Below are 18,208 nucleotides of genomic sequence, written 5' to 3' on the forward strand. Positions count from 1 at the left end.
TTGATTTAAGCTATTGATTATATTTCTGTTTTATACGTAGATGTATACATAAAGAAATACAAGCAACTTACTGAAGTTGAAGGCATTTAAAAAGTTTATAGTGATAACAATTAAATTTATAGGCACTCATATGTATGTTGGATTTTAAATGTTTTTATGACTTTATTTTGGGGAAATATTTAATTATACATTTTTAGAAGTTATCACAAGATAAATATTCTATGACAGCCACATTAAATTTAATTGGTATTTATCACTGGAATTTAGTTTCAGGAGTAGAAGATGGTGGATTAAGTTGGCTAAAGAAGTCTTATCAGAGAATGAAGGAACAAGCTGAGAAGCAAAATAAAAATCTGGAGGACATTGTAGCTGAAAGATATGGGGTGAGTATCTGTATTAAGGAGGTATTATACCTTTTTTTAGAGTTGCATGTATAATTAAGTGCCTTTTACTTAAATTTTGTACTCAAACACTTTAATTGATGTGATATTCAATTTCAGATGCTTAAGTTACTGAAACTTTCTGCTTTTCATTATTATGTAAATGCATGTAGTATATTTTTACTGATATAATGAATATACATATATAAAACTTAAATATGTGTGTGTATTTAATGTGAAAATACACGTTCTGTTGTGAGAAAGTTTAAATAATATAAGTTAGCTCAGTAATACACTACTGTTAAAATTTTGTTATATTCAAGAAATTGATATATTCTTTTTTTTATGTTCCAGAATTTTATTTTATTTTATTTATTTTATTATTATTTTTTTTATTACGTTGCATTATGTGACACATTTTCATAGGCTCTGGGATTCCCCCATCCCCTCCCCGTACCCTCCCCCCATGGTGGATTCCTCCACCTTGTTGTAGTATTACAGTTCAAATTAAGTCAAGATTCTTTCGTTGCAAAGATATACCAAGCATAGAGTCCAGCATCTTATTGTCCAGATAAATTCAACAGTTTCTTGGGGAGACCATCTCTGGTCTGAGGGTAGAGCTGGAAGAATATCATCCTGATCAATTAGAAGCCTCAGCACAACATTAACAACAATTTACAGCATTGTGGAATTAATTGACATGGTATTGAGTAATCAGTATGTTAAAACAATGCAAGTTCTTATCTGCATCTTGTGACTACTTCATTGACATTTCAATTTTAGTTTATATACAACCAGCCGCTATACACCTTAAAATGGCTCTAGGGTAGTATTCAGCTGTCTCGTGTCTATTTTCATTATAGTATTTAGCAGTTTATTGTGTTGACGCATAATTTTGCTGAACTTGGCAGATTTTAGGATAATCTAAACTGGGTTATAAATCTAACAAGGCATTTGTCAACAGTTGAGGTACTAGAACCGTTTCAGGAGGGGTGCGCACAGAAATCTTTGATACCCTAGTGAAGAGTAACTAATCTTTGTGTCCTACCTAGTAAAGTAGAAGTGAATCCATGCTGACCGTTTCCTGTCTAATTCTAAGCTTTCCTTGTTGTTCTCTGTCTGTTTATTCTAGATTTTTTGTTTGGTTGGTTGGTTGTTTGTTTTGAGGGGTTTCCAGAGCGATCCTGATGGTCATTGCAAGAGAGGGTGGGGATCCAAAGTTGGAACTAAGTAAGGACCAGAAGAAGCTCCTCTCCTTAGTCCGGAAGGAAGTTTACTGTTCTTCTGTTTCTGCAGACCACTCAGGGCTCCTGCCTGTTGTTCTGATGGCCTTAGATTCTGCGAGGGAGGATTTGGGCTTCCTCCATCCCATGTGGTAGATCCCAACGGGGCTGGGTGACCTCAGAGTTCTCAGCCTCCGAAGGTACTCCAATTCCCCGTGTTCTCCTTGGCTGTTGGGATGTAGTCCTTGGTGCCTGTACTGATAGTCCTTGGTGAGGATCCGGGAGTCTTCAGGGTTGGGATACAAGCCTCCTCCTGTCCACCTGCTCCACTCTGGGGTAAATTGATATATTCTTAAGTTTTGACATTTCCCTTGGGAATTTTTATGTCTTTGATTTTACTGTTATTAATGTTTTGTGTGTGTGTATATATATATATATATATATATTTTTAAGATTTATTTATTTTATTACAAAGTGAGATATACAGAGAGGAGGAGAGACAGAGAGGAAGATCTTCCATCCGATGATTCACTCCCCAAGTGAGCCTCAACGGCCGGTGCGCGCCGAACCAAAGCCAGGAACCTGGAACCTCTTCCGGGTCTCCCATGCGGGTGCAGGGTCCCAAGGCATTGGGCCGTCCTTGACTGCTTTCCCAGGCCACAAGCAGGGAGCTGGATGGGAAGTGGAGCTGCCGGGATTAGAACCGGCGCCTGCAAGGTGATGACTTTAACTGCTAGGCCACGGTGCCGGGCCCATGTATATATATTCTTACAACAATGGAAGTATGTAGCAGTATGTGATATTTTAGAATCCATTTCCCTGTGTAATTTTTTTATTTCAATAGTTATTGTATATTTTCTCTCATTTTAATTTCAAAGCGAAAATTGTTCTCAGAAAATGGTAAGATTTCAAAATTATAGACAGGTCAAAAAGGGCGGTGGGAGGGAGGATCATCCTTATTCTTGAGAAGCTTTGATAACATGCTAGCATGTGTTTTTGCATTTTCTTAAAATTTTAACCTTGTAAGTTCATGGAATATGCCATTTCTGTAACTTACTCTTATAGACTTAGTAGGATGTCAATAAATAGGTATACCATAGAGCTGTTTTTAAAGTTTCTCATGTTTTATTTTTCTAGTATTTAACTTTCCATGGGTGGACAGTGATGTAACTTCCCTCTTAAACCCCCATCTAGTAGCACTGTGCTGTCGTTGTCCAGTACAATTTGTATATTTACTTGATTATTTTCTTGAGACAAGTTGCTGAGAATTGAATTGCTATTTTAATCTCTCTTTCTTGTTCTCGCTCTTTTATTTTGAGAGCAAGAGCTCCCATCTTCTGATTCATTCTCAAATGACTACAGCGGTCGTTGGCTAGGACTGAATCTTGAATTCAGTGTTCTGTGTTCCAAGTAAGGGACAGGAACCCAACTACTTGGGCCACCATCATTGTCTCCTAGTGTTTGTTTGCATTGGCAGGAAGCTGTGATCCACAGCATTGTTGGGTATTGAACCTAAGCATTCTGATAATGAACTGAGAACATGTTAACTGCTTACTACATTAAAATTTTCTTTTTGTTTGTTTGTTTGTTTGTTTGTTTGTTATTGATAGGGAGAGGAAAGAATGGAGGGAGATAGAGTGGGGGAGTGGGAAGAGAGAAAGATAGACTGATTCCATCTGTTGGTTCAATGTTCCAAAGCTGGAACCAAAAGCCAGGAACTAAATCTAGGTGACAGGAATCCAACCACTTGAACCATCACTGCTGCCCCACAGGGTCTATTGATATTCTTCGAAATTTTTTTAAATTATAAATTGAATCTTGTCTCTCTTGTGTGTCCTGACTTGCTTTTGATGTCAGTCCATTTATTTTTGGTACTTTGACAAGGAGTATTTGGAAATATGTTTACAAGGAAATGATAATTTTTGTTTTTATTCCCTTAATGTTAAAATACTTAAAATTTATTTTCTTCTTGAAATAAAACTGTATAACTTTGGTAAAAATGCTGGAAAATTATATTCTCGACTTTCTGTGTTTGGATAATGATGATTTTCTGCATTTAAGATGAATGTTGTTTGATAAAACAGCTTTGCAGTCAGAGTTTAGAGGAAGGTGCTATTTTAAATTTTTAAAAACTTTTGATATTGTATATATTTGAGGTATATAAGTTGATACTATTATTTATTTGAAGTATATACCATGATTAATATAATCGTGAAAATTAGTAGATCTTTCATTGCGTAGTTCCCCTTTTGTGTGTGTGTCCAGTAAAAGTACATCTGTTCTCTTCATAAACTCTAGTACTAGAGAGGGAGAGGGAAGGAGAATTATTGAAGCAGAGTGAGCACTCCGGCCCACTTGTTCATTCCCCAGTGCCCACAATGGCTGGATCTAAAGCTGGGAACTGGAAGCTCAATCCAGGTCCTTCATATGGATACAAGGATCTGTGACATCAGGCATCACTGCTGTTTGCCAGAATCAGCATTCACAAAGAAAGGTAGAGTCAGTGCTTCTGCTGGGAATCAGATTCAGCCTCTCTGATTTGGGATGTGGGTATGTTAACTATTGTAGATGTCCGACTGTTGAATACTCAGTTTTTGAAGCTTGGAAGTAGTAAGAGGTATACCTTTTGATTCCTAGCATTTTTATAGTAGTGTTTTTTTTTTTTTTTTTAAAGATTTCTTTTTTTTTTTATTGGAAAGGTAGATTTACCGAGAGGAGAGACAGAAATTTCTTCCATCTGCTGGTTCATTCCCCAAATGACCACAGTGGCCAGAGCTGAACTGATCTGAAGCCAGGAGCCAGGAGGGAGCTTCTTTCAGGTCTTCACACAGGTGCAGGTGGAGGGTCCCAAGGTATTCAGCCATCTGCCACTGCTTACTAAGGCCACAAGCAGGAAGCTTTATGGGAAGTGAAACAGCCAAGACATGAGCTAGCACTCACAATGGGACGCTGCTCTTGAAGGTGGAGGATTAGCCAGTTGCACTGGGCCCTGAAGATAGTTTGCTTTTGTGCATGCCAAGGAAGGATAGTTTGACTGTTAATTGGATTATTTAGATAGAGTTATAACTTAATATTTTTCAAAGTTTTATCTTTATCTCCTTTCCCATTTTAGAATTATAGATAAATGCTTGGCTGCAGTTTTATTTTTTCTACTTTGCAGTTAACACATTACCTGTGTGCCCTCATTTGTATGCATGCTGATGGTTAGGCTTACTTTTCCCTCGTGTATTGTTTGTGAAGTATTTTTTTCTCAAGTTTTAAGAGTCAAAATTAGGGTCGTTTGTATCAACCTTTCCAAGGCTCTTTCCTCACTCAAAGCTAATAAATGAGCCTTTCTAGCTTTGCTGCTTTCTGAAAAATCCTAAGATACGAATACTAATGCTAATATCTTTTTTTTTTTTTAAGATTTTTTTATTTTTGTTGCCAAGCCAAATATAGAGAGACGAGGAGAGACAGAGAGGAAGATCTTCCGTCTGATGAACTTGGAATCAGACATGAAGCTGGGACATTTCTATGGGAAGTAGACATCCCAAGTGGTATTTTAACTGTTGCATCACATACCTGCTCCTTAATGCTACTATCTTTAGATTTTGTGTCTTGATTCTCTGTATTATATTTTGGATTATTGTCAGCCTCTTGGTTTATGGGACTTCTGCTTTCAAAGTGTTTCATTTTAGGCCTACAGGTTAGGGTTCCTGCATCTCCCAGCAGTGTGACTGAGTTCAATGCCTGACTGTGGTTCCTGATTCCACTTTTCTGCCAATACAGACTCCAGAAGGCAGCAGGGATGCTGTTGCTCCACCTGTCAAAAAGAAAGTTTTATTTAGTGTTACTTGATTGTCTAGGTCTTTCCCCTTCTCCTGTAGGGAGTTTTTTTTCCTTGTGTCATTTGACAGTGATTATGGCATGTGGGGACAAGTCTTCCTTAATGTTAGAAACATTGTTTAATTTTTTTTCCCTTTGTAGTCAATGGAAATATTTCAGTCGAAATTAGAAGAAGCAGAAAAAATTGCATCCAGAAAAGAAGACTATAGAAGAGAACGGTGGCGGAAACCAGCTTTTTCAGATAAAGCACAAAATAGTCAAGAAAGTAGAAAATCAGACTTAATGAAATGTAACACAAGTTCAAGGGATAGTTATAGTACAGCAGATATTGAAAACAGTAGCAGTAAACAGAAACTTTTGGATGATGAAAAAGATAAGAGATCTGGGTCTTTGGAAACTTGTAGAAGAGAACGTACCCCAAGGCAAAATCAAGAGTTTTCTTCTGGAAATTTGAGACCTAAATTCTTAAAGCCCTGTGACGATGAAGAACTATCATTTCACAGTAAAAGCAAAAACTTTGAACCGTCTCATTTATCAACATCAGGAGCAGCAGAGGGTTCTTTGCATTGTGGTTTTCGAAAACCCATAGAAAACAGTGAGGAAAAGTTAACATCATGGAGTGGATCTGACAGGAGTAAAGACTGCAAGAAGCGTTCGCATCAGAAGCCATCAGAAAGCAGCAGCAGTGACTGTCGACACATTTCAGAGGATGTGAATGAAAAATCACAGTCTGAAAGCTTGCAAGATGACCCCCGGAAAGAAGAATCTCTACGGGACACAAAGTCTGCATTGGCTGGGTATATTATCATTTGTTTTTAAAACTGGTACATGAGTGCTAAGACTCTGAGGATTGAAAAAACTGACCTATATGTTAGAACTCCCAGTAGCCTATTAGCTAGTAGTCTACAGTTTCTTAACATCAGTGGAAGAGATAAGATATATAGACTTAACAGTATAGTGTTTTATGGATTTTAATTCATTGCACTTTTATTTTACCAAGAACTGAAAAAAATCTAGTGGCCATATTTGCTCAAAATTTGTTGCTTTTTTGTAGCTTAACAGGTAGAATGAGCTAATCTTTTAAGTAGATGTCCACACAAAATATTTTGGTAGATTTTGTTGCCAGTGCAATATTATTTCCTAAGAAAATTAGGTCACTGTTAAATTTAATTATGTTTGTGAATACTGTATTCTGTAGGAGGTCTGAGAAAGTGAAGGGAGATAAGCTGCTGTAGACCAAATATGAAGTGAGGAGTGTTTCCCAGAAATCCTCTAAAGGAAAGCCTGAGCTGTGTTGATTTGTTTAATAGGAAGAAAGAATCCACTCTGTACAATTGATACATTTTAGAGATAATGTTGGGTTTTATAAGTAAAATGTGCGTGGAATAATGGTTGTATGTATAATGATAAGGCAAAGAGGTTGCACTCTCTGGTTTTATTATTCGATTCCTGCTGCATTTTACATAGTGCTTTGTGAAAAGATAGGGAAATCCAGACTGATGAGAATGAAAACTAAGAAATCTCAGTTTAGTCACGGGACTAGCCGTGTTGGAGATAAGAATAATGACAGAGCTTAATGAACATTATAGTGTATCAGAAGTATTATCATATGAATGAGATGCTAAAGAATGAGAGTCTAGGAAGTGACAAACTTGTGGCAATCATATATCTAATGTGGTTTGGGATCATGAATTCAGCAGATTGTTTTGTTAAGGACTCCATGTGAAGCACAGCGTGTAACTTTGAATAGGAGACACAGAGTCCGACTGGATGATGGAATGCAGTTGAATGGACAGTAGTTTAAGTCCTGGGAGCTGAGGAGAGATCCAGCTGAACATTGTAAGAGAATGTCCATGGCTGAGTGCATACGTTTGTCCAGGTTTTATTGTGTGTACTGTGAGTGGTAGACTCCAGTTGCTGTTGGGATAAGACTCTTAACCTCATGATATCAGTAGGTTTGCTTTAGAATTAGGGTAATCTCTAGGTCTTGGCTTCTATTACTGCAGCTAAGCTATGTAAAATAGTCTTAAACACTATTAGAGTTCCATTGCACTCTTTGCTATATTTAGTGTCTTATTTAACTTGCAAGCTTCTGATAGCTATACCTTAGAGTCTCACTTAAGGCTCTTTTTCTTTTTGTACTAGAGAGTATTCTATGTTAGCCTTATGAATTTCTGTGTTAGAGTTTCAGGCTTTATGAATTCATGACTTAAGAGGACAGGGAGAGAAAAATGTAGGAATTATTCACATACTTATGAAAGAAAAAAGTTGCTGAGCTTATAGAGTGATGTGAATAGATACTCCAACAAGGGGTTGATATTGTAGGACTGTGTATTTACCTTGCTGTATGTGATGCTGGCGTTCCTTAACTGTGTGCGGATTTGAGCCTCAGCTGCTCCACTCCCAAGCAGGCTTCCTGAGAAGGCAGCAGTTAATGGCCCAAGTGCTTCGACTCCTGCCCCCCATGTGTAGCTTAGATGTAGTCCTGGCCCCTGGCTTCAGCCTGGCTCAATCCTGGCTGTTGTGGCCTTTGGGCAGTGAAACAGTGGGTGGGAAATCGTCACTCTGCTTTAAAAAAAAAATGCCCATTGGGATTTAGCAGAGTATCGTTATTGTTAAATTATCTGAACATTATTGTGAGAATATGATGATTTTTTAAAAATACTACACTTATTGGGAGTTTCAGAATCAATGATTTTATAACTAAAAAAATCAGAGGACTGATTTTAGAAGTAAAGGAAATCAGTTTCACTGTCGCATTTTGTGGTTGCAGAAGCTCAGTGAAATAAGGACATGACTCACACAGTGTTATGTAGTAAGGATTGCCAGATTTACTAAATAAAAAATAATGAGTCTCTTGTAATATTTGGACATACTTATGGTAAGATGTCTTTTTTGTTATCCCAGATTCAAATTTAACGAAACGTCTTTTATCTTTTTTTTTTTTTAATCTTATCTTTCAACTTTGTGGTAGCAGTAATCATTTTTTTTTATTTTGGGGTGTGGGGGAAGGTGATGCAGATCAGCGGGAATAGGGGAAGGGGAAGGGAGGCCGGGAGGAGACGAGAGAGCAGCAATCTTTTCTGGACTTGTGATCTTTAATAAGAAGTTGACAGCTGACCTTGACATGCTTTAGGTTCCATATCTTAAAACAAGGGTATAAATGCCATCCATTTAATAGGATGTTGCACCAGTTTATATCTGCCTGTCTGTCAGTTTATCTGACCACACACACACATAATACATGTATATACACACAAATACATACATATATATTTATATGAATAAGTTAATATAGTATGTGATCTAAAAATCTTAGCTCTTCTATCATGTTGTTAGGTAGTTACTTTCAAAGCTTAGATTTAGATTTCCTGTCTTCTGATGCCCATTTAGCATGCTATTCAAATAAGGTTAAAAGCAAAACCACGAATTGACTTTGACCAAAAAAAAGTCCCTTTTATGTACTAATTATAGAAAAGTTGTTAACCTCTATGAGGTTTATTTTATTGGAATATAAGAAAAGTAGACCAGGCAGAGACATAAGGAGAGGAAAAAAGATAAATTGCAAAAAGAAAACATTTTCAGTGAGAACAGGAAAGAGTTTATTGTAAACCAGGCACTTGGGCTATCCTTTGCTGCTTTCCCAGGCGTATTAGCAGGGACTTCGATTGGAAGTGGAGTAACCAGGACTTGAAATGTGCCAATCTGGGAATCTAGTACTGCAGGTAGCGCTTAGCTTGCTATTCCACAACATTGGCCCTGACATTTTAAATGGCATAAGTAATGTTTCTGTAAAATTTAAATTTATACAAAGACTATTAGGAATCTTCTTGTCACCCTAACTCTGAATATCAGAGAGGCAGTCATAGAAATACATATTTATGTAACAAATATGGTTACATAAATGCCCCATATTTAGAGTTGTGGATGTATGCACAATATTATTTGTTATGATATTTTCAGACAAGATGGGATGGTATACCCTCTTAAGTCCAGGAAAGTTGTGTAGGGAATTTTGTAACTTCTTTTTTTTAAAGTGAAGATTAATGTATTTGAAAATCAGAGTTACAGAGGCAGAGAGAGTTAGAGATCTTTCATCTGCTGGTTCACTTCCCAGATGGCCATTTGGAAGCCAGGAGCCAATAACTTCATCCAGGTCACCCATGTGGATTGCAGGTGCCCCAAAACTGGACCATCTTCCACTGCTTTTTTCAGGACTTCAGCATGGAGCTGGATTAGAAGTGGAGCAGCCAGGATATGAACTGGCGTCCATATGGAATGCTGGTGTTGCAGACAGTGGCTTTAACTTGCTATGCCACAATGCTGACCCCAGTTATAACATCTTGAAGGATGAAGCTATTAGGCAGTAAGTGGGAAAAGTCAATCAAGTTGGAGGAGAAAAAACTGGAGCAACAGACTGCATGGTTTAGTTGAACTTTTGCAAATGGTATTTTAGAATGTGTAATGCAAGTATGCCTTGAGAACATGGTATGTCTGTTTCTAGTCTTTGAATGTCTAAATCCTAGATGTATGCATATACTAACCTCTTGATAATCTGTAAAATATTAACTGGCAGGGAATTGGTAGGCAGGGCATTGCAGGTAGTGCTTGTACATTTTGTAAATGACTCCAGTTGTACGTTACTATAAGTGAAAGAATACCTCAAATATTTTAATTAGATAAAAATTGCAAAGATTCCACAAGATTATGAAATGGAGCGGACTTGAGGCAGATATACTCATTTGGGAGCTATAATTGAGAGAGTTACTCTCAAAGGAGTAACTGTAGAGAAAGAGAGGAGGAGCTTGAGTTGACACTCATGACCCAGAACTACACTTTTAATTCTGTGGTTCCCTAAAAGCATTTGATTTCTTCTTATTTGAGCATAGATCTGGATGTTCTACTTTTAAAACCTTTTTGGAAGAGATTTCACCATTGGAATTTTAGAGAGAAAAGTGTAGGACTCCTCAGTGGGTTCTCCTGTGACTCACTCATTGTTTTTCAGTGACAAAAATAACTAATTACTGAACACCAGGATAGGTGCTGTGTTTGGAATTCCATTATATTACAGCAGATGCTGTAACTTTATAATTTCTGCATTGATTTGTAACCCAAGAGGAGTTATAATAGTTTTCCAACATCATGAAGTTGGTAAGTAGCAAAGTTTGGATTTGTCTGGCTCTAAAACCCCTTTTCTTGCAGTAATAGGAGGGATTTCCAATATTTTGCAAGGAGGAAATGAACAGTTAGCATGTTATTTTTTTTACTCTTTCTGTACTTTTTGAATAGCTTGCTTAGAAAAGCTCAGATTAGTTTTTTTGCTTGAAAGCATTTGCATTTTTACTCAGATGTATTAGTAGACGTGAGTCTGTTGCCTTATTGACATTTGTTTTGGTAGTATTTTATATTTAAAATTTTATTTTTAATATTGTGTTCATTACTGAGAGTGATGCACACCCATGTATGTCTCTGATTAGGGTGAGAGGGTGCAGGTATGGAAGAAGGTGGGTGGGACAAATGCTTCCGTTCTTATTTTTTCTTTTGTGTCTGCAGAGGAGGGAGGGGAGGGAGCTGCTCTTTGCTGTCATACTGCATTAGCACTGGAGCATGGGGTATGGACATTTGATGACGTCTTAGAGACCCTGATGTGGGGAAGAATATTCTGAGGGTGTTACTTGAGTGGTTTTGATGGTTCTGAGATGTTATTGACTTCGTTATGCTGTGGTGGTTTGTTTTAAAATTCCTGAAAACTTTCTCCTCACAGAGGGAGATAAATTGGTGGGTGGCTTTTCTTTCTTTTTTACAATCCCATCAAAACTAAAACCTGCTTGCAAAATGGTTTGCTGTTTGAATGACTGAACTCCCTGCTTATGTCTAATTGTAACAGCATCTGGATTACAGTAAGCCTCTATTGGAATAATAGGAAAGATTTGAAGGAGTATTGAAGACACCATTCCTTTATCCATTTTATTTTTTGTCAGTTTTTTATTTTTGCAGCTAGCTGATGTTGATATAAAAAATGGATGACCTAAATATAATTTTGTTGAAGAAGAAAACCACAGATAGGCACTTAAGTATGGGAAGCAAAGAAAGGTATAAGATGTCACTAAGAAGCCTTTCAATTGGGGATCCAGGAGAGTTTGAGAGACAAACTTCGTGGGGCAATAATTGTACTGAATTTTTTTTGGGAAATGCATGATATATGATTATTTTTAACGTAGATTATATATGCATGTCAAAATTTTTCTAATATCTGTAACTTTCACCTAGTGGCTAATAAGAGTAAATTTTCAAAGTAGGGGATTTGGAAAAATAATTGGGTGAAAAAGAATAAACAAAAGTGGAAAAAATTGTTGATTAATTGTAAAAAATTTTTGTAGAAAAATTGTAGGGTTGGCCAGTGCCATGGCTCTACAGGCTAATCTTCCACCTTCAAGCACCAGCATCCCAAATGGGCAGCATTTCATGTTCCACTCCCTGCTCCATTTCTGCTCCAGCTTCCTGCTTACGGCCTGGGAAAGCAAGAGGGAGATGGCTCAAGTCCTTAGCACCATGTACTTGTGTGGGAGACCTGGAGGAAGCTCCTGGCTCCTGGCTCTGGATTTCTTTCATTAAAGATTTTTATAGGAAAGGGAGATTTACAGAGGAGAAACAGAGGAAGATTTTCCATCTGCTGATTCACTCCCGAAATGGCTGTAACAGTCAGAGCTGAGCTGATCTGAAGCCTGCAGCCAGCAGCTTCCTCTGGGTCTCCCACCTGAGTGCAGGGTTCCAAGGACTTGACCCATCCTCAGCTGCTTTCCCAGGCCATAAGCAGGGAGCTGGAATGGAAATAGAGCCACTGAGACATGAACTAGTGCCCACATGGGATCCTGTTGCTGGCAGGTGAAGTATTAGCTTGTTACAACACTGTACTGGCTCCTGAAAAATATTTTCCATACAAAAAATACAGCCGGTGACACTAACAACTGAGCTTATAGAAGCATATAAAAAGTAATAATGTTTCCAGCTCTCATAATTGCAGTGCCCTACTATTGATTTAATAAGGAGAAGGAAAGTATTGCTTTCCAAAGGGGCTTTGCCTCAAATGTCTTAGTGTAAGCATAAGAGTATTGTCGTTCCTTTCAACAAGAAGGAAATGTTCCTGTAGGATTTCTGCAAATTAATATTTGTTTTTTATTCAACTTAAATATCCCTTTAATGGCAGAAGGAGTAATTGAGTTTATTGCCTTTTTTTAAATCTATTTTTGACTATCATTATTGTAGTCTCTGAGTTTAATTTGTTCTTCTGTTTTGTGAAGTTGCAAGCTGGGATAATTAATTTGTGAGACATTTTTCTGTATTTCCGTAAAAATATTTAGAGCTACAAGTTTCAGTGCTTTCACAGCAAACCACAAGTTGTGATATGTTGTATGTTATATATACAGTGTGTTCAGTTGGTTTCAGTTTGTAATTTGCCCTTGTTTTCTTCTCTAAGGGTTGCTTACACATTAGCTGTTTAGTTTTCAAGTGATTGAGGATTTTCCAGTGATCTTGGTAATGATTTCTAAAAATCTGATTGTGGTTAGAGAACATGGTTTGTTTGATCTGATTCTTATAGCTTTATTCAGATTGATTGTGTGGCTCAGACTGGTCTGTCATGGTAACTGTTTTGTATGCACTTGGAAAGAATGTGTTTTCCACTGAAGTTGAGTGCAATGCTTTGTGAATGTCCATTAGGTCACATTAGTTAGTAATGTTATCCAATTTAATTTATTAAATTAGTAAATTTATTCAATTTAATATTTAATGTTTTTTCCTGTTGTCTGTTTGCTTATTCAATCAAGCATTGAAGGAAAGCTGTTGAAATTGAAATTGAAGGGTCATTTAAATGTTATAGTCATGATTTGCATTTTTGGCTTTTGTTTTCTATATGTCTTATTCTGCTTTTCATCTTTTTCATGCTTTTTTGAATTTGAGGGTTTCTTGGGTGTGATTTCCTTTTTTTTCGTTGCTGTAATTATTTTAAGAATTTTTATTTGTTTAAAAGGGAGAGATGGAGAGGGAGAGAAAGAATGAGTGAATGAGTGAGCCAGGGAGCATTCATTCCCCAAATGCTCACAACTCAATCCAGTGTCGGGGGAACCTAGCAACAGAAACTATCTCGTTGTTGCTGCTCAGGTTTACATTAACAGGAAGCTGGAATTGGGAGCTGGAACTAGAGCAGGGAGTCAAGCTAAAGCGCTCTGAAATGGAGTGCCTAATGCCTGCTGCTGCAATTTACACTGCTGCACTTAAACTGATTGTTAGCTTGGATAGCATACTTACGTAACTCATTAGAGACAGCCTTTAAATGATATACTACTGCTGTGTGGTGTAATAACTTACCCCACAGTTTATTTACGCTTCTCCCCTTTTGTTAATATTGGTTTACGTTTTACTTCGACCTGTTCTAAGCCCCAAATGTATTTTGTTATTAAAAAGTTATCTGAAAGAGATTTAAGTAATAAGGAAAAAGGTGTTATATAATTACCATTATAGTCACCTCTTCTGGTCTTATTCCTTGTTTGGGTCGATTCGTGTTTCAATCTGATATTCTTTTTCTTCCTTAGGGCTTTTCTGTGATGTTCTTTCAACTTTTTATGTTTGAATGTCTTTAGTTCACTTTTGTTTACAGCGTATAGAAGTCTAGGTTGATGATAGTTCAAATATGTTGCTTATCTTCTTGTATTGTTTCTGATGAGCACTCCACTGTCATGGTGATTTTTATGTCTAAATAATTTGCCTTAGTCTCTATACTCCTTGTATCACCAATTTCATGATGTGCTTTGCGGTGTCATGGCCTTTCTCTCTCTCTTTTTTTGTACATCAGATTTCATGAACGTTGTGAGTTTTCTATAAATGTGGAAAAGTTTTGCCTGTGCTTCTCCTAGCTCTTACTCTAGCTCCTACTCCTTTTTCTTTGGGCAGAACAGTTAACTTTTATCTCAGTGTTCTGATTACTTTGCCTCTTGCAAACATTTGTTTAGTAGACCCAGAGCCCAGCCTAGAGCTTGTTTCCTTCTGATGTAGCAAGACCTTTTCTAGTTCTAGTTTTTCTGAAGCATGAGGTTTGCTATGTGAATTCCTCTAAGTTTTTTTGGGGGATTTTCTCACCGTATAGCTTCCTCTTGTCCTGTAAACTGTAGCTGCCTTGAAATTAATAGAGTCTTAGCTGTGACTGCTTCCGAGTCGTTCAGGCTCTGCCTGGTTTCACCTTCCCAGGACTATAGCTTTGAATCTCTCTAAGACAGTAAGGTTGGGGAATCTGACGAGATCTGAAGATTTCTTTTTTTCTTAGGTGATGCTTCTGCAGTGTGGGTTTGGCACATAATCTTAATTTTGACTTAGTTTAGTTTGTCTGATTATGAATGTAGTTTATAAAAGGACATATGACCATTGCTTTTATATTTGAATTCAATTAATTTATGTATTTTTTGATTATGTTTGTTAGACATTCAATAACTTGTTATGCCTGAATGAGAAGTTCCTATAGATATGTAGAATTCTGGCCTGAGGGTAGTTTTTTTTTTTTTAGATTGAATATGTGAATATTAAATAATGAATAGTTGATTTTTGAATTATTTGTCCGATTGCTTTGGGCTTTGGTGAGCCATCACTGTAACTGCCATAGGCTACTGCTCTAACAGAGATCCTTAAAGTAGTGATTTGTGTTTGAAGTCACATTTTATTTTTTTGCATTTAGGCCATAATCTGCTACTGGTGTTGAATAGGGTAAATAAATAATGTTTGGATCTTGATGTTGTTACTTGCATTGTACATGAATTTCCTAGGCTCTTAATCTGTCCTTTGCCAGCAGTGGTCCAGAGGATGAGTCCATCCACGTTCTAAGTGTTGATGAGAAGAACAAGCTGGGAGCCAAGATTATCAAGGCAGAGATGATGGGCAATATGGTAAGATGTTCTTACAGACTGGTCATTAAATCTTTAAGTGCTTAGGAAGTTACTAAGTAGTATTGAAAGTAACTACCATTTACTATTCTGTAAAGAAATTTTCACTCATTTCTAGAAACAATTTTCTAAGTAAGTTATCTACTTTATTAGATTTCTGGAATTTAAGATGCTAGGGAGCTATGTGTTTTCTACTTTTACTTGTTTATTTGCTTTATTCTTGTGCTTCAGACCTGTTGAACATAGTGGAAGCAGGTATAGACCTGGTATGTTTGCACCAGGCTCTATGTTAGATATGTTAAATGATTCGTTTAGTTAGCTCATTTAATTTTCCATAGTAATGTTGAATTACTTTTGCCTCAACACTGAATAGTCATATGAATGCTTTTGTAAAAGCTACTTTCATTTATTTGTCACACTGTCACATATCTGTTAATTAGTTTATGATAGGTTGAGTGAGGTGGATTAGCAAGGTGTGATAGCTTTGACACAGTAGCTTCATTTGTGTATAAGTGACTGTCTCAGATTGAAATGCTAGTGATCTTGAGGTCTTCTGATACTACAAGGGTTCCTCAGAATTAATGGAAGAGCAGTATTAATGATGCATTTATTTTATTATTAACATTTAATAGTCATGTCTTAAGTTTTTAATAATATGTATTTTTTCATGAACTTTCTAAACAACCCAGCACGTGAATGGACTTCAAATTCTTATTGTACCATAATAAACATATTTTAATCACATTTTCCATAGAATTTTTGAACTACCATAGTAGTTCAAAGTGGAAAGGTTAACTTATGTTAGGAAAACTATTTCTTTGTTCAAGGAATCATTACACAGATCATGTACTCTTTGCCTATTACTTTAATCTGTCTATTGAATTTGTCACTTGGGTATATTGCTTTATATATCAATTATTTTATATAACTTCTTTAGATTTTTCTTGAGTAAGATGAAGAATATTCAGAATTTTTTTCCGTATTACTTGATAGCAGTAAGGGAGGTAATATTTTAAGTCTTTTGATAGCTTTTTAGTGATACATAATTATGACATTAATTATTGGAGTTTGTGTTATCCAAGGAATTTTAAAAATTACATTGTTAAGGTTACGCATTTCCTTCTTTTCCCCCCAGATATACTCACATGTCCTTGAAATTGTCTACCTTCAAAGATTTATTTGTATATTTGGAAGGCTTAGTGACAGAGAGAGGGAGAGTGATAATTTTGGGGTAGAGAGAGTTATATATCTACTAGTTCGCTCCCCACATTGCTGCACTAGACAGAACTGAGCCAGGAACACCGCCTGGATCTCCCACATTGGTGGCAGGATCCCAAGTGCTTGAGTCATTGTCCACTCCTTCTCAGGCACGTTAGCATGAAGCTGGATCAGAAGGAGAGCTGGTGAGAATTGAACCAGCCCTAATGGGAGTTTATGGTGACCCAAGTGGCACTTAACCCACAGTGTCTCAATAGTGGCCTGAGTTATTTACCTTCAAAGCATAAACAAATGCCACAGATAATTGAGAAATTTGTAACTCAGGATATTAAAAAGTAATACACTAAGCTTTGGATTGGTTATTGAATTTAGATGATGGTTACATAGATGATTGTCATGCTATTTTTCTCTTCTGTTTGATATATTTATGTAATGGAGAATTAAGCAATATGTCTTGCTTATTTTAACTGTTCATCTTTCTGAAGGAATTAGCTGAACAACTTAAAGCCCAACTTGAGAAGGCAAATAAATTCAAAGACACTGTAACACAGATATCTTCCAAAAAATCTGGAGTAGACGTAAGTAGTAAAAGTTTATTTGTTGGCACACTTGCCCCTTTCAATGTTAATATTTCAATATCAGAAGTGTCGTTTATATGTGTTTCTGTGTGTGTATACTTCCTTCCTTACTTGTTTTTAAAATTTGTTTTCATGCACGTTATTTTATATTCCACTACCATGACATGGTAGAAGAAAGCCTGTGCTTGGGGCCGAGGAGAACAGCTTTTATTCAGGACCTACTGCTTTCTGTTTGATCTTCTAGAGATAAAACTGACGCTTGAATTCTTTCCTGTAAAACGAGGCACATTTGGTAATTTAATATACACATAACTGATTTGGAGTGATTGATCAGAGATTTGAGGATACTGTAAGATCCTAACCAGTGAGGTTGAACCTGAGTTTGAACTTTTTGTCATTTGGCTTGCCCTGGCAGTTTGATCCTTTTCTGATCTCTTCATTAAACTCTACAAAGTTGCATTAGATTTTGTATTTTATGTTCGTGTTATCTACTGTTTGTTGGCCATTATTATTTAGCTGTGTAATGTGAAATCAGACTTGAAATATAAAAGGGACCATATAGACAAACCTTGTTGAATCTTTGTCCAGTGGAGACTGTTGAACTGCTTTGTAACTTGGAACAGAAAGTGTGTGTGCATGTAAGGAAATGAAGCATATAGTCTGTTAAATAATATTTTTCTTGTTTAATTATGTCATAGAGTGATTGACAGGTTCAATCTTATCCCTTAATAAGCACACATTTCTGATACTACTGATATCTTGATCATTTTTAGTTCCTTCTAACTTTGAACAGTGGCTCTCAGAAATCAGTAGAGAACTGTTTAAGTAGAATTCAGAGTAATTGACAAAGTAGAATGTCTGTCAGTTTGTTTTTGGGAGATGTGCAGCTTTTTGAAGCTTCAGATAGAAAAACTTTTCTTTCAGAAAGATTTTTTTGGCCATAAAGACATCTCTGCAGAGATGGCACAACTGTACAAATGGTTCAAGCTTTATCAGATGTAAGGAAAGCAAGTGTTTCCCAACAATTCTTTTTTTTTTTAACATATTTTTATTGC

General features: G+C 36.6%; 1 protein-coding gene across 3 annotated transcripts in view; it reads left to right on the plus strand.

The window, feature by feature from the left end:
* CWF19L2 (CWF19 like cell cycle control factor 2) overlaps positions 1-18,208 on the plus strand; it is an 88,656-nt gene that overhangs the window by 23,720 nt on the left and 46,728 nt on the right. For 2 of the 3 annotated variants that reach the window (XM_058663962.1, XM_058663964.1), the window contains exons 7-10: positions 268-383; positions 5,570-6,225; positions 15,267-15,360; positions 17,061-17,153. In XM_058663962.1, the coding sequence (XP_058519945.1) occupies positions 268-383; positions 5,570-6,225; positions 15,267-15,360; positions 17,061-17,153 (959 nt within the window). The remainder of the gene's footprint in view (positions 1-267; positions 384-5,569; positions 6,226-15,266; positions 15,361-17,060; positions 17,154-18,208) is intronic. The other variant, XM_058663963.1, reaches the window with a different exon arrangement.

Source organism: Ochotona princeps, chromosome 4 (assembly GCF_030435755.1).
Source record: "Ochotona princeps isolate mOchPri1 chromosome 4, mOchPri1.hap1, whole genome shotgun sequence".
NCBI classification, from domain to species: Eukaryota; Metazoa; Chordata; class Mammalia; order Lagomorpha; family Ochotonidae; genus Ochotona; species Ochotona princeps.